The sequence below is a fragment of the Cnephaeus nilssonii genome (assembly GCF_951640355.1).
Source record: "Cnephaeus nilssonii genome assembly, chromosome: 8".
In the NCBI taxonomy this organism is placed as follows: Eukaryota; Metazoa; Chordata; class Mammalia; order Chiroptera; family Vespertilionidae; genus Cnephaeus; species Cnephaeus nilssonii.
The window spans coordinates 12,277,058-12,291,818 of NC_137079.1; the positions used below are offsets into that span (position 1 = coordinate 12,277,058).

General features: G+C 36.0%; 1 protein-coding gene across 26 annotated transcripts in view; it reads right to left on the reverse strand.

The window, feature by feature from the left end:
* The window catches only part of PCM1 (pericentriolar material 1), an 86,940-nt gene that overhangs the window by 54,831 nt on the left and 17,348 nt on the right, over positions 1 to 14,761 (reverse strand). For 8 of the 26 annotated variants that reach the window (XM_079779537.1, XM_079779529.1, XM_079779542.1 and 5 more), the window contains 8 exons: positions 14,571 to 14,744; positions 14,272 to 14,388; positions 12,626 to 12,814; positions 9,093 to 9,270; positions 8,848 to 8,937; positions 6,208 to 6,317; positions 2,425 to 2,641; positions 401 to 587 (listed from right to left, as the gene is read on the reverse strand). In XM_079779537.1, the coding sequence (XP_079635663.1) occupies positions 401 to 587; positions 2,425 to 2,641; positions 6,208 to 6,317; positions 8,848 to 8,937; positions 9,093 to 9,270; positions 12,626 to 12,814; positions 14,272 to 14,388; positions 14,571 to 14,744 (1,262 nt within the window). The remainder of the gene's footprint in view (positions 1 to 400; positions 588 to 2,424; positions 2,642 to 6,207; positions 6,318 to 8,847; positions 8,938 to 9,092; positions 9,271 to 12,625; positions 12,815 to 14,271; positions 14,389 to 14,570; positions 14,745 to 14,761) is intronic. The other 18 variants (XM_079779535.1, XM_079779533.1, XM_079779526.1 and 15 more) reach the window with 8 other exon arrangements.

A 14,761-nucleotide genomic window follows, 5' to 3' on the forward strand; every position in this document is an offset into this window, starting at 1 on the left:
TCCTTAAAACACCTCTGTGAACAAGTATATTATCATCCCTATTTTGCAGATGAAGAAACAGAGGCTATGTGAGGTAAGTTATTTGTCCACAGTCACAGAGCCTTGAAAGACACAGACGCAGAGCGATCTGACTGTAAAGCCAGCTTCTAAACCACTTATTTTAACTGTAGTTCAGCTGTTTCTAATTCTTTATTTGAAAACAGGAATACATTTGCTCATAGAAATGATCTATATTACTATGTCACATACCTCCCGTGAAGCCTAAAGATTGCTCATATAACACACAGACACACTTGTACTACCATATCACTTACGAATGTTTATCATATTAAATAAACCCAGAAATTACCCCCATTATTCAATTTTAATCTATTTAACAATATTTATAAAAGCGTTTTACTGGAGTTTTTCAGTTGGATTTAGATGGCCTTCGTTTTCACTCTCATTCTGAGAAACCAGAGCAGCAGCAGGGTAAGGAACTGATGACGTGAGGCTATTGGATTCTCCATTGACAACAGGAGCAGAGGGAGCTGAAGTTGTACTTCTTTGGTCCACACTCCTTTGTGGAGAGGCTGAAGAAGGCACAACTACACACATACAAAAAAAAGTTATCAGAAACAAATATGGCACCAAACACTTCCTTACAGTTTGTTTGGATGTAGAAAAATAAAAAGCAGAAGTCATGTTTTAACATCTTAAATTCTGCATACATTTTAGAAACTTAATAACATTAACATCCAGACCACTTATAAACATGACCCTCAACCAAACATAGTTAAAACAGAAAGAACGAAAGACAAGATGGAAATTGACAAGAACTATGATATTCTACCTTTAAAAAGTAACTACAGTATTCCTTGCTAAAGCCCCTGATAAACTTGGTTCTGTTAAGTTCATCAAGGCCACTGTGTATGATGTGCAGTGCACCATCCACAAATCTTTACAAGGCAGCCCTAGCATAGAATGTCCTTAGGAGAATACCAAATCTATAGCTCAGAGGAAATTACACCCGGTCTCCAAGCAGAACTTTTCTTATTCCAAAAAATAAAGCAAAATTATTAAAGTGACTGTGGTATACCCATACTATGAACTACTACTCAGCAATAAAACATTCTAATTAATGATGGCTAATCCTCTGTAGTCCTTTAACCACTACATTTTAATTACTTTTCTGTTCACACAGATCAGACAAAGGTTATCTTATGCCTTCAAGGGCAATGAATGAAGATTAAGAATTTTTGTACTTCTCTATCTTCCACCACTTTAAACTATTGTCACTTGTCTCTTTCTCACAGCAACATCATCTCTACTTGTTGCCTACATTATCAACTGCTATAGCTGCTTTCCAGTAGTCTCTTCACTCTATTCCCGAGCTGTTCTACCTTTGCTGCTGCTTTGCAGTTTTCCAGTGGAAAGAGAATGACTTTTTGGCATCATCAGTAAGCAATGTGCTACTTTCCTATGTGAATAACACTGATCACAAGGCCTTGAATACAACTTTCAAATTTTAAGGTTTTCTTAGTTGTGTTAATCTGTTTGGGAAGGATAAGTGTTGGGTTTAGTTTATACTCTAGAGAGTAGCAGAATAACAGAGGTCAGGGAAAAGGAGTATGTTTCAGGGTAGAAATATTAAGATTCTTTTGAACATGGCAAAGAGAAGAAACAGGGACTCCAGAAATATCTCTAACCCTTGTTTTTTCTTTAGTAAGAGAACAGCTGGAATGCTGAAGAATAATGACCAACTGAGCCTGTCTATTGACTCCATTTCCAATGCTAGAGCTCCTACTACTGTTTGGGCAAAAGGCAGGAACCAGGCTTGTGAAGATGAGGATAGCTAATGGGAAATTGTCTAAGGCAAGTAAAACATCTGCAAAGCAGAAAAGACCGTTTCTATAGTATAACTAGGATGATTACTGTCTTTCTTATTCCCACATGAGATGACTAGTTATATATTTTTTAAAAGGATGTTTTGGAATTTATGCATTAAACTATATGTACTATATAAACATTTTTTATCTCCCTTTTTTTGGTATAAATACTTTCATGTTTTTAAACCAAGTATTAATTTGGATTAGTTTTTCTTTAAGGGAAAATTTTGAATATGTTAAAATTGCAGTATTATTATGTCTAAGACTCTAATTACCTTCTACTTTTCCCTTAAATTCTCCCAATTTTCAAGGCCTAACTTTATCCTTTCCCTATTCTGAATTACAGAACCGATCTACCATCTATTTGGCTTTAATCATAATGCTTTATTACTTAAAAGCTTTTCACATGCAAGTTCTATCTCCCCACAAAAAAACGTAATTTTCTTGAGAAACTATGTGTTCATTCACTCACCAAATATTTACTAAGGAACTATTTATATGCTGCTATAATACTTATGTGTCTTCTACCTAATACCACTAAGCCAGATTTACTTACAAGATGAATTGTTGAGATGTTGATCTCGAAGTGTATGAAGTTCTCCAAGCAGTTTGTCCATTTTTTGTTTCTTCTCCTGTAACACTCTCATTTTGCTAAAAAGTTGAACTTTCTCATCAGGTAAATGTTCTGAAGCTGCTGGATTCCTGCTCTGGGAAACCTCCCGAGTTAATGAAAGACTTTCTGCCTGTCTCCTATTATCTGGAACAGGTAAAGGCTTATAAAAAAAAATAGAAGAAAAATAAAAACTAAGGTAATTAAAGGTTGCATCCTCATTTTAAAAAGGCATAAAAATCATTCATGAGAGCCCTAGCTGGTTTAGTTCAGTGGATAGAGCATCAGCCTGCGGACTGAAGGGTACAGGTTTAATTCCAGTCAAGGGCATATGCCCAGGTTGCAGGCTTGATCCCCAATAGAAGGCATGCAGGAGGCAGCCAATCAATGATTCTCGCTCATCATTAATGTTTCTATCCCTCTCCCCCTCTCCAAAATCAATAAAAATATATAAAAAATAAATGTTCTTCCTGAGAGATATATATTTGCCTAGGTTGTACGGTGGGTAAGTATATGCTTTTCTTATTCCTAAATTGCATAGTGCTTCCTTTTGTGCCACTAAAACATATACGTAGTTTTAAAGACACACATGACTACACAGTGCCACACTTTATACAAAACTAGAGGCCCGGTGCACGAAATTCGTGCACGGGGGCGGGGGGGAAGAAGGGTGTCCCTCAGCCCAGCCTGCACTCTCTCCAATCCAGGACTGCTGGCTCCCAACTGCTCGCCTGCCTGCCTTCCTGATTAACCCTAACCACTTCTGCCTGCCAGCCTGATCACCCCCTAACCACTCCCATGCCAGCCTGATTGATGTCTAACTGCTCCCCTGCCAGCCTGTTTGCCCCCAACTTCTTTCCTCTACCAGCCTGGTCACCCTTAACTGCCCTCCCCTGCAGGGTTGATAGCCTCTAACTGCCCTCTCTTGCAGGCCCGGTCCCTCCCAACTGCCCTCCCCTGCTGGCCATCTTGTAGTGGCCATCTTGTGTCCACATGGGGGCAGGATCTTTGACCACATGGAGGCAGCCATATTGTGTGTTGGAGTGATGGTCAATCTGCACATTACTCTTTTATTAGATAGGATAGAGGCCTGGTGCATGGGTGGGGGCCAGCTGGTTTGCCCTGAAGGGTGTCACGGATCAGGGTGGGGGTTCCCTTGGGGTGTGGGGCGGCCTGAGCGAGGGGCATGTGGTGGTTTGCAGGCCAGCCACTCCCCCTGGCGACCCAAGCGGAGGCCCTGGTATCTGGAATTTATTTACCTTCTACAATTGAAACTTTGTAGCCTAGAGCGGAGCCAAGCCTCCTGCTCGCTCCGTGGCCAGCAGCCATTTCTTTAGTGGTTTATGTATCTTCTACAATGGAAACTTTGTAGCCTTAAGAGGAGGCCTGGGCCAGCCAGGGTGTGCAGAAAGCTTTGCTTCTTCCATTGCCAAGGGCAAATCCTAGCCTCCCCCTCTTTCCAGCTCCGTGGCTGCCGCCATTTCTGTTTGGATTTGTTTACCTTCTATAATTGAAACTTTGTAGCCTTGAGTGGGGGCTTAGGCCGGCAAGGGCAGGTGGAAAGCTTGGCTTCCTCCACTGCCTGGGAAACCCAAGCCTCCCTCCTGCTCTCTGTGGCTGTAGCCATCTTGGTTGGGTTTATTTGCATACTCGCTCTGATTGGCTGGTGGGCATGGTGGAGTGATGATTAATTTGCATATATTACTCTTTTATTAGGTAGGATAAGCCTTATCAATCCCTCTCTTACCACCACCATAAACTTTTAACTTCTTAAACCTATCAAAGGCTTTCCATCCACTTCTTTCCTATGTTCCTCTATTTAAAATAAATTATGAAACCTTTCAAAAGTCTACTAAGACTTAGGGAATCACAGCCTATATAATAAAGGGTAATATGCAAATTGACCCTACGGCAGAACGAACCGAAACGATTGGTTGCTATGACACACACTGACCACCAGGGGTCAGACACTCAATGCAGGAGCTGCCCCCCGGTGGTCAGTGTGCTCCCACAAGGAGAGCTCTGCTCAGCCACAAGCCGGGCTGATGGCTGCAAGCACAACGGTGATGGCGGAAGCCTCTCCCGCCTCCTTGGCAGCACTAAGAACGTCACATTGACGGCTTAGGCCAGCTCCCTGCCTAAACCATCGGCCCGCTCCTTGCCTAAGCTGTCAGTCGGACATCCCCCAAGGGCTCCCGGGCTGCCAGAGTGATGTCTGACTGCCAGCATAGGCCTATCCTCCAGGAAGCAGACCTAAGCCGTCAGGTAGACATCTCCTGAAGGGTCCCAGACTGGGAGAGGGCGCAGGCCGGGCTGAGGGACCCCCCTCACCAAGTGCACAAATTTTCGTGCACTGGGTCTCTAGTATTGAATAAATGCCATTGATCTCAAATTTTACCATTTTGCCACATTTGCATCAATTTCTTTTTTAAAGAGAACTATAACCTTATAAATACAGCTAAAGCTCTATACATAAAAATACCCAATCCCATTACTCTTTCCAAAGGTATTAACATGCTTTTAGTCTGTAATACCTATGTATGTACTCATAAAAAAATATACATTCTTTATACATTTTTAAACATACACTAAGTGGTACCCTTCTTAAACTTGCATTTTTCACTCCTCAGCTCTAGTTCAGTTACCATACTGGTTACAGGATTTCATTCTATGTATACATAACTTATTAGTCCATTTTCCTGTTCATGGATGAACATTTAGGTTGCTTTTTATGCTATTAACACAATCCTGCATGAACATTCTTGTACATAACATGACTCCTTGTGAACATAGAATTTCTTAAGGTGGGATATTGCAGGATTCCTGGAAAATATGTACTAGATATTGCTGAATAATTCCCAAGAGTGTTTGGGCCATATTCTTTTATTTCCAGTTGTTCAGCAGGCAGGTGATAGTGCATCTTCAATCATACTCAATTCCACTGGAGAGGTATTAATTCACTTTTCTTACTCAAGGCCCACAGACTGAAATGTTTGCATTTATATAATTATTTTTAAAGGTCATGCCCTAACCGGTTTGGCTCAGTGGATAGAGCATCAGCCTGCAGACTGAAAGGTCCCAGGTTCGATTCCGATCAAGGGCATTCGATTCCGATCAAGGGCAACTGGGGATGTGCCCGTAACCTTGGTTACGGGCACATCCCCAGTTGGGGGTGTGTAGGAGGCAGCTGATCGATGTTTCTCTCTCATGGATGTTTCTAACTCTCTATCCCTCATCCTTTCTCTCTGTAAAAAAATCAATCAAAAAAATGTATTTTTTTAAATAAATAAAAGGTCAATAAATTATGAACTTATTTACTCTGAAATTAAACTTAAGAACTTTCTTAAAATTGTTAGAAATTATTACAAGGACATAGATTCAAACAAAACAAGTTTAAAGATTGTGTCCATTCATCTTTGAGAGGAAAAAAGAACGTGTTATTCAGTAGCACACAAAGGAAAAATTTCACTAATCACTTCATTCAAAATAGATTTTCTTCTAATTTATTGTTTCTCAAAGTATAGTCCCTAGACTACCAGCACTAGAACACATGGAAGAAAGCCCACGCTAAATGTATGAATCATAATTTTAAAGGTGGGAAGACTCCCACTGAATAGAAATCTACATTATTTTAACCATCATATCAGATAATACTTATGCTCAGTAAGGTTTGAGCTCCACTGTTTATCAATGTGATTTTAAACTCAGCTATAGTGAAAAAATTGTTACCTGAGAATCACGAAGCTGATTATGAAAATGCTGAATTAAATCATTCAATTCTTCATTTAGTTCAGATGTGATACTAACTCCAGATAGGCTACCTGTAGTTTCTGTTACAACTGGAAAAAAAATTAAGAACGATTAATTAAAGTAAATAAATAAATACAACACCTTAATTTATGAGAAACTAAAAATAAATTGTGGGGAAACAGGACTTAAAACACCTCCACTAACATAATTTGAAACTAGTTAACCCTCATATTTATTTGTCAACCAATCATTTTATTGTTTCCATCTAATCTGAAAATAAAGGGAAACTGACAAAACTCTAAGATAGTGGTTCATCTTTTTCTATCCCAACATTTAAGGAGGGATACTTTTACATCCCAATTAACAACAGTGACTGAATGGAGTGGGGATGGGGACAGGTCTAGTAGTCTGGGTTGGGGCTGTTTTAGGGAAAGTACTTGTCTGAAAAAGAACAGCTGATTCTGATAGGGCTCAATTCCCATCTCCACTAACAAATTATGCTCTAGTTCAGAAGCTAGCAAACTTTCTTCAAAATTCAGATAGTATTAAATATGTTAAGCTTTGTAGAAATACAGTTTTTGTTTCAACTACTCAACCCTGCCATTATAGGGCAAAAGTAACCACAGAAAATACATAAACAAATGGGCATGGCTATAGTCCCTAAAACTTTATTGCAGATAGTGGGCCAAAACCAGCTGGCCATCAGTTGCTGACCCCTGCAACAGAACAGATAATTTATTGAAGTAAATGCTTGTAATACTAGTCATACTAAAAGACCATAGTTTTTATCTTCCTTTCTAAGGCAGTATTCTGATGACAATTTTGATAATGATTGGTGCTCTACTATCCAGCCACCCCATGCTTAGCCTAGCTCTAAATGAGACACTGGCTATAAACTGTTTCTGTTTAAAATGAAAATACTAGCTTTTTCTATTGAGAAATTCGAATTTCAGGGCTGGAGAGAATCCCACACATCTAGTCCAAACTATGTTCTGAAAAGGAAGAAATTACAGTCTAGATAACTAACACACAGCTTTCTAGTTAAATGATGAAAAGAGCACTCTTTCGCAGGAGTGCTCTTATATACCAGAAAATTAAATAAAACAATTGTGGCTTTCCATCAGTATTCCTCTGCAAAATCTCATAAATACAAGAGTAAATCTGTCTTAAAATTATTAACCTAAAGTTCTTTTTGAAATAGTATATAAAATAAATTATTCGTCCTATTCCTGGTCCCTGCCTCGTAACAGTACACATTTTTTTTTAAAATAGATTATCTGCTTACTTAAAAATAAAAGTTCATAAACAGAAGACCACTGACCTAAAACTCAAGAGATCTGATGCTACTAAAATTTCATATAAGCTTAGACAAGTCACAAACTCTGTGCTGGAGGTCCTTCTTTATAAAGTGAGAAAACAAGAAAAGCGCCCGAGACTAATTTTGTGATAATCAAATGAGATGATGTAAACTTAACTATTTCAAATAACATAACTATCACAGGAAAGTCTCTGAAATCTAACACTCCAATTTGAAAAGTGTTTAAAATGTATTATTAACCAAACTAGTATTGGTCATTAGTAATATATGTTTTTCCTAAATGTAAAAGCTAATGATACTTTGAATTTTAAAAGGGAAAGTGGGAATAAAAATCTTATAATTATTGCCCTGGCCAGGAATCTCAGTTGGAGCATCATGCTGTGCACAAAAAGGTTGTGGGTTCAATTCCTGGTCAGGGCACATACTTAGGCTGAGGGTTCCATACCTGGTGGGGGTGATTATGGAAGGCAACTGATCAATGTTTCTCTCTCTCTCTCTCTCTCTCTCTCTCTCTCTCTCTCTCTCCCCCCACCCCCCACCCTTTTCCTTTCTCTCTAAAAATCAATGAGCATAGGCTTGGTGAGGATTTTCTTTTAAATCTTATACTTATTACTATATGCTATACTATATATATTATATACAACTATATAATTATTATAAAAGAGTAAGTTACTTGCAAGTCATAAAGTTCCTTATGAAAAGGGAAAAATTAAATTATGCATAACAGTGACCAGAGGGCTGAGCCAGTGGGCTGGGTGTGAGCAGCAGGATAAATCGAGTAACAAGGTAACTTCAGTGAGGACCTAAAATGGAGAGCCCACAGGGTGATAAATTATTAGAATGGGATGACAGACTACTAGAAATATTACCTGAGTTTTAAAAAGTAACAATTTGTTTCCAACTTAATGAAGATTAAATACTTAGGTTTGAAGGTGATGAGACAAATTAAACTCAATACTAAACAATGCAATAACATTTCCACCTAAGTCATATACGACTATTAGGGGGAAACAAGAGTATTTCTGAGTCTCAGGAAGACTATATAGGATAAAAACATGGCCCAAAGGAACTACTGTACACAAATGGAAACCTAATTGAAATAAAAGAACTACCAGTAACCTCAGAAGCTAAAAAAGCTCTACAAATCTAATCACCATCTTACTTAAGGTCTTAACCCTTCCTTGGGAGACAAGCAAAATATAGCAATCCTACCTAAATAAAGTACAAAAGGTGGAAATAAAAGCATCAACGCCACTATCAGTCTGAGGTACAAAAACAGAACTACAGCCTGTCCCTTTTACCTCGTAAGGGTACTCTCTGATGAAAAGGAGAGCGAGATGGCTGTCTGCCCGGTACAGTATGATGGCCAGGAGTTGTCCCTGCAATCTTTTCTGCATAACCAGAGAAAAGCACAGGACAGGGTAAGCCTTACATTTAGGTTTCTAAACTTGTCAATGATCAAGATCTGACTATTTGATAACCAGCATCCACCTCGCAGTACTATCACGCCTTGCTTTTAAAACAACGTTCTAAGATTGTGGCATACCAGAGTCATCCATCACAGCAATAGCTTGCTCTGCTTTCTGTTGCAGAGCAAGAAGAGCAGCTTGTCTTCCCTGCAGAGCTCGCAGTTGCTCCTGCTGCTGTAACATCCTTTTTAATAAATCATGTTGTTTCTTCAAATTTTCTATCTCTTCCATAGGTTCCTGCTGAGGATCTCTGGCCTGGAAAATAAGACCAACAACAATTATAGCTATTAAAATTCATGTTTCTGTTTCAATTGCCAGTGGCAAAGTACATACATATATAATAAATTAGTACTAAATATACAACCCTAGACGCAGGTTTAGTACACTTTAAGAAAAAAAAAATGGTAACACAGGAAGCCTGCCATATTAAGAGAAGGTAGATAGGTAATTTCATAGTCAAAGACCATAAGCAATGGCTTAACATAAAGAGGAATCAACAAAAGGAAAATAAAGAAAAAGGCATACAATAAAAGACAGGAAGTCTAAAAGGCAAAAGGAGCTATAAGCACCTACATATACACAAATAAAGGAGGGATTCAGCCCTTACAGAAAAGGAAGAGCAAATCACACCAGGCTAATGCCCTAAAAGTACCCTTGAAAAAGACTAAAAAAACCCCACAGTTTTGCCCCACTCCTAAGAGATGTTTAAAAAAACCCACCAAACAATTTTAAAAATACATTTTTTATTTGATAATCTGATGTGAAAGGCTTTAATTTACTCACATCACATTATACAAGCAAAAGTAAAGCAGAAATTTTATATTTTGTATCAAAAATATTTTTTTCTTCTAAATTAAGTTCATTTAGAATACTCTGATATTCCCCCCAAAGTAGCCAGCATTTTTGCCTAAAAATAGAGGATCAGATTATTTAAAAACTAAGTTTTAAAAACTTAAAATTATTCATATATAACCCAACAAAAAAAAATAAGTCAATTAAGCAAAGAGACAAATTTAAATATAACTAGGAAACAATAAATTATAAACCAAATTATGCCTGAACTATTTACCATTATATTTTTCATCATAGATTTGCTTTTTAAAAATCTTGAATTTTAAAAGTTTAATGATTCTACTTAATATTTATATAAAATGCTTCTATTAACTCAGAAACGTATGTTACATTCTTTCCTGTCATTAACTCATCTTAGTTCTGGCTTATTTCAACAATATTTATATCTAAAAAAAAAAAAGAAAGAAAGAAATCTGAAGGAGGAGGGGTAACTATAAGTAGTTAACTTTCTCAGACTTGATCCAAAATAATTTCATCAAAGTCATTGGTAAAATGTGAAACCAGAGCTAAAATAGGTACAGATCTTAATGGAATGACTAAGAGAAATGTCTCCAGACTGATATCAAATATTCCAGCAAAGAATTAATGGTGATTAATTAGGAGAAGAAACATCGCACAAATAAGGCAAAATGTGATCTAGGAAAAAAAGAAAACCTTCAAGAATGTATATAACTCCACCTAATTTAAAAATTCTCCCATCTCCCAAAAACAGTTCAGACCTCAAGGTAACCTGAAAGCTATCTATTCCTAAAGGATTTACTAAACAACATAGTATTATGGATTTTTTACACTTTAAAAAGCAAACTTTTTAAATTAACTTTAATCCTTGTTAGTCACATCCATTTGCAAAACTTTTGATATTCTAATTATAAAGAATTCTGAACTATTTACTAAACACAATTACATTTCAGAATTAAAAGCCCAGAGAAAATAAAGCTATGATTTATCCAATCTCACAGTTCGGGGAAGTAAAATTCCTAGGTTCTAGTTTTGAGTTTTTAACACCATACTATCTGCCCCAAAATTATGCATTTAGATAGTTATAAACACAGAGGTCTAAGATATAATCTCTGAAGAAGCATAATCTGATTTGGGAAACAAAGTTAAACATGAAAAAAACTAAATGGTATTTTTAAAAGCCTACAAATTTTCTAAGAGCTAGGATTAAGGTTAAGGAAAAAGATGAATATGGGAAAACAATGAGGACATAAGTATTTGTGGAAGGCTTCTGTTTAAAAATTATGCCAAATGTCATCCCATCTATAAAATAATCCATAAAATGGACTCTGCCCTTGTAGGCAGCTTGAGAATATTAATCATTTTCTATTACATTGACTCTCAGGTAAGATCACAAGTTTCCCCCTACTCTTCTAACAGAATACTACATTTTGATAGGATGTTAAGGAAGGAAAGGTGGGGTAGGAAGAATGACAGATTCTGCATAGCAGAGAAAGAATCAAGTCGGTGGGAATTATGAATTTTTTCTGAGAAATAAAAATAAGTTTATGAACAGAGTACTGATAGAACTACTCTAGGATGGCCCTAAGAATCAAACAACTAAAGAGACTCAAATTAGAATAAACTCCAAGAAGTTCAGGAGAATAATATGATTCATTTACAAGGATGTTATTAAAAGAAACTTAAAATAAGGAAAGTGGTATATGTAATGTCTTAGGGAAAGAACTGGCAAATACTATGCTATAGTAATTATCAACTCTTAAGTTCTCTTTGTCACTATTTAGAAGACTTAAAGAACATTAGTTTCAAAGAATATCTACTGTGCTTCACGTTCACTTTCTCTTCTCCAATGCCAGTAGTTTTAAAAATAATCAACTACTTCACTGACTTTTCTGTTGAATTGGGGTACCTTTTGCTTAACACTTTATAGTAACATCACCAAAGAGGATTTTAATCTGTATCTTCAAACTCTTGTGGGAGCCATAAAAAAAAAAAACAAGACACCTAGAAGTTAAGCTTTGCCATTTTTAAACATACACAAAAAAATATAAAGTATGTACATAACAAAAAAATGTACATAACATAAAAGAAAGACTAATCCTAGGTAATAAGCTAGTAATAAAACATGAAATTAGTCTTATCTATACTCAGTTATTAAAATAGCCCTTTATTCTTGCCAAATGGATATGAGCACCATTAGAAATGCTATTTTTATTCAAACTGTTTAACTGGAACTATACAAATAGTTGTCTTTAAACTTTTCCCGAGTGCCTTTATGCAAATAATGAAAAATTAAAAGAAAAAACATTTAGAGCAAACACTGGAGGAAAAAAATTGCAAAAACATTAGCAAACAAAGTCAACTGGATTGTTTTTCACACATACAAAACAACAACAAAACAAGAATAGAAGGAGTTTCCAATAGGAACAAAACTACAAACCAAAAGGCAAGTAATGGTCAAGGCAGATACTTTGGTCTATTTTCAATTCTCAATAGCAAAAAAATTTGTTACATTTTGAATTCTCAAAGGAAAAATTGATTTTAAGTTTCAGGTCCTTTGTTAACGCAAATTCAAAACAGCTGCCAAATTTAACCCCCTGGAGAGGAGTATAAGAAAGCAGAAAAGAATAAAAACATTAAAAAACAGTATTTTGCTAAAGCACATTACAATATAATTAACCATGTTTATAACATATTTAAGAAAAACAGCAGTAACAGAAAAGCAAATAAGGAAGAGGAAATATGAACAAAAGAGCTGCTCATATACAGACTTCCCAAGTTAATATTGTGAAGTATATACCTTTGAGGGAAATCCACGTTTTCGGCTATATTTCCTATTAGGCCTCAGTTCCCTGTCATTCTGAGGAGGTCTGTCACCTTTCCCTTTTGGACTTGTAGTAACGTCAATGTCTGAAACCTGTTCTTGTGAAGCTGAATTCCCTAGTTTGTCCTCAATGAACGGCCGAATTCTCAGACTAAAAGATGCCTCCTTTATTAAATAGTGTAGCATATTAATTTCTTAACACAAACTCCTGTTTAACATACAAGTCACCCTTATAAATAAATACAGAAAATTTACCAGTCTATTTTTTTAAAAAATCAATCCACCCTCCCACAAGTGTCAATAAACTTACGACTTTTAAATTTCTTTACACTAGACTACTGCTTATTGTAATTATCTTATCCTAGACAATTTCCAAGTTATACAACTGCTGATGCATATTTTAACATTTATGCTGCTATGTCATTAATCAATTTTCAATGATTTTATGTTATTAAAAATTCTCTTCATAGTGAACACTATATAAACATTGTAATAACCAACTATACCATTTCCCACCCATCCCCAACAGAATTCCTTTACCCATAGGTCCCCAACCCTTCCAGTTCTGCTGGAATGAAAGGTGAGGAAGAAATTATTCCCAGCACCACTATAAACAGAAAAACAATTTCCTCATTAGAATCCATTCTTTTACAACTATTTTGATCAAGCCCTCTGAGTATCTCCTGGTGAAAATAAAGTAGAGAGAAAAAATTCAAATCTCCTCTTTAAATTAAGAAGGGCAGGGAAGTGAAAGGAGGCAGATAAGAAACTACCAGTATGCAGGTCAATACTAAAAGGAAACAAACCTTCAAATTCCTAATGCTGAATACTATTTGGGATAAAAGATATACATATATCATGTTTCATAAGAAAAGGTTTACTGGTAACAGGTTTTGAAGTTTACTAATGCAGTTATAGGTGCATCTATTAAAATAAAAATGCTTAAAAGCAAAATAGTTTCAAAGCACACTAATTTCTCTGAACTAAGTGTATTTTACAAATCTTTCCTCAAAATTCTGTAAAGTCTTATTTTTCAAGATATATTTTAAGAAATCTCATTTTGTAGAGTCAGAAGTTACAGTATTTTTCTGTGTGAATAAATGACAATGAAAATACTACCTTGTGCCATTTTCATCTCAATTTTTCAGTCATCTGATTTGCTACAGTTCCTAGACTAACCTGAGAAATGAAAAATCCTAATAGCCTTAAAATGAGTCCTCAATGGCAAATGAACTTGGCGACTTGAAATAGAGAATATGCTAGGCAGTGATACTCTATACTTATAGCTCTTATATCCATGATGAATTTGAACTTTCCCAATGCTGTTCAAGATAAGTAAACTTGTGGTTAACAAAACAAACTAGAAAAACCTTGTTTCTGTAAGGTGAAGATCAGAAATTATTAGATTTTAAAATCAACCATTAAAACTATATTTTTAATGTTAATAAATAAAACTTTTAAACTTCCAGGTTTAAAAAGAATATAGTCAGCATTAACAATTTGAAGTTTCTTCCCTGAAATATATTTTTCATTAAGGAATGCCTATAAAAATATAATCTTGAAAAATGGGAGAAAAGTTTAAATCTTCACTTCTAGCACTTTAATTACCAAAAGCCGCTTACCGTGGTATCTGAAGCCTCAGACTGCACATCTATGTTTAGCGATGTGCTCTCAGCTACAGAACCAGATCCCACAGCTGAATCTATAGTCCGAACATCCTCCTCCTCATTTTCTCTAGCCTGAAATATTTTAGTGGTATAAATCATACAACTATTAAAAAGGGCAGTAAAATGTTATAACGGATGGCACGATTTTCTGAAATATATCAACTCCTCTGAAGTGGCACAGAATGTCATCAGTACATGTACACTGATATACTAAAAAATAACTCAATACATTATTTAAAAGGTCCATAACTTACAAGGATTTTTTGGAGAAATCTCATATATGACTTTTCTTGTTCTTTAAGATGATCTATTAGATGAGTAAGTCGCTCAACATTAGCAGATCTTTCATTTTTCTCTACAAGATCTTCCCGCATGGAACTAGCTTTAGTAATATAGTCACGAATCTGAACAAGCCTGCTTACAATCTGCTGGGGAAATATTTTTT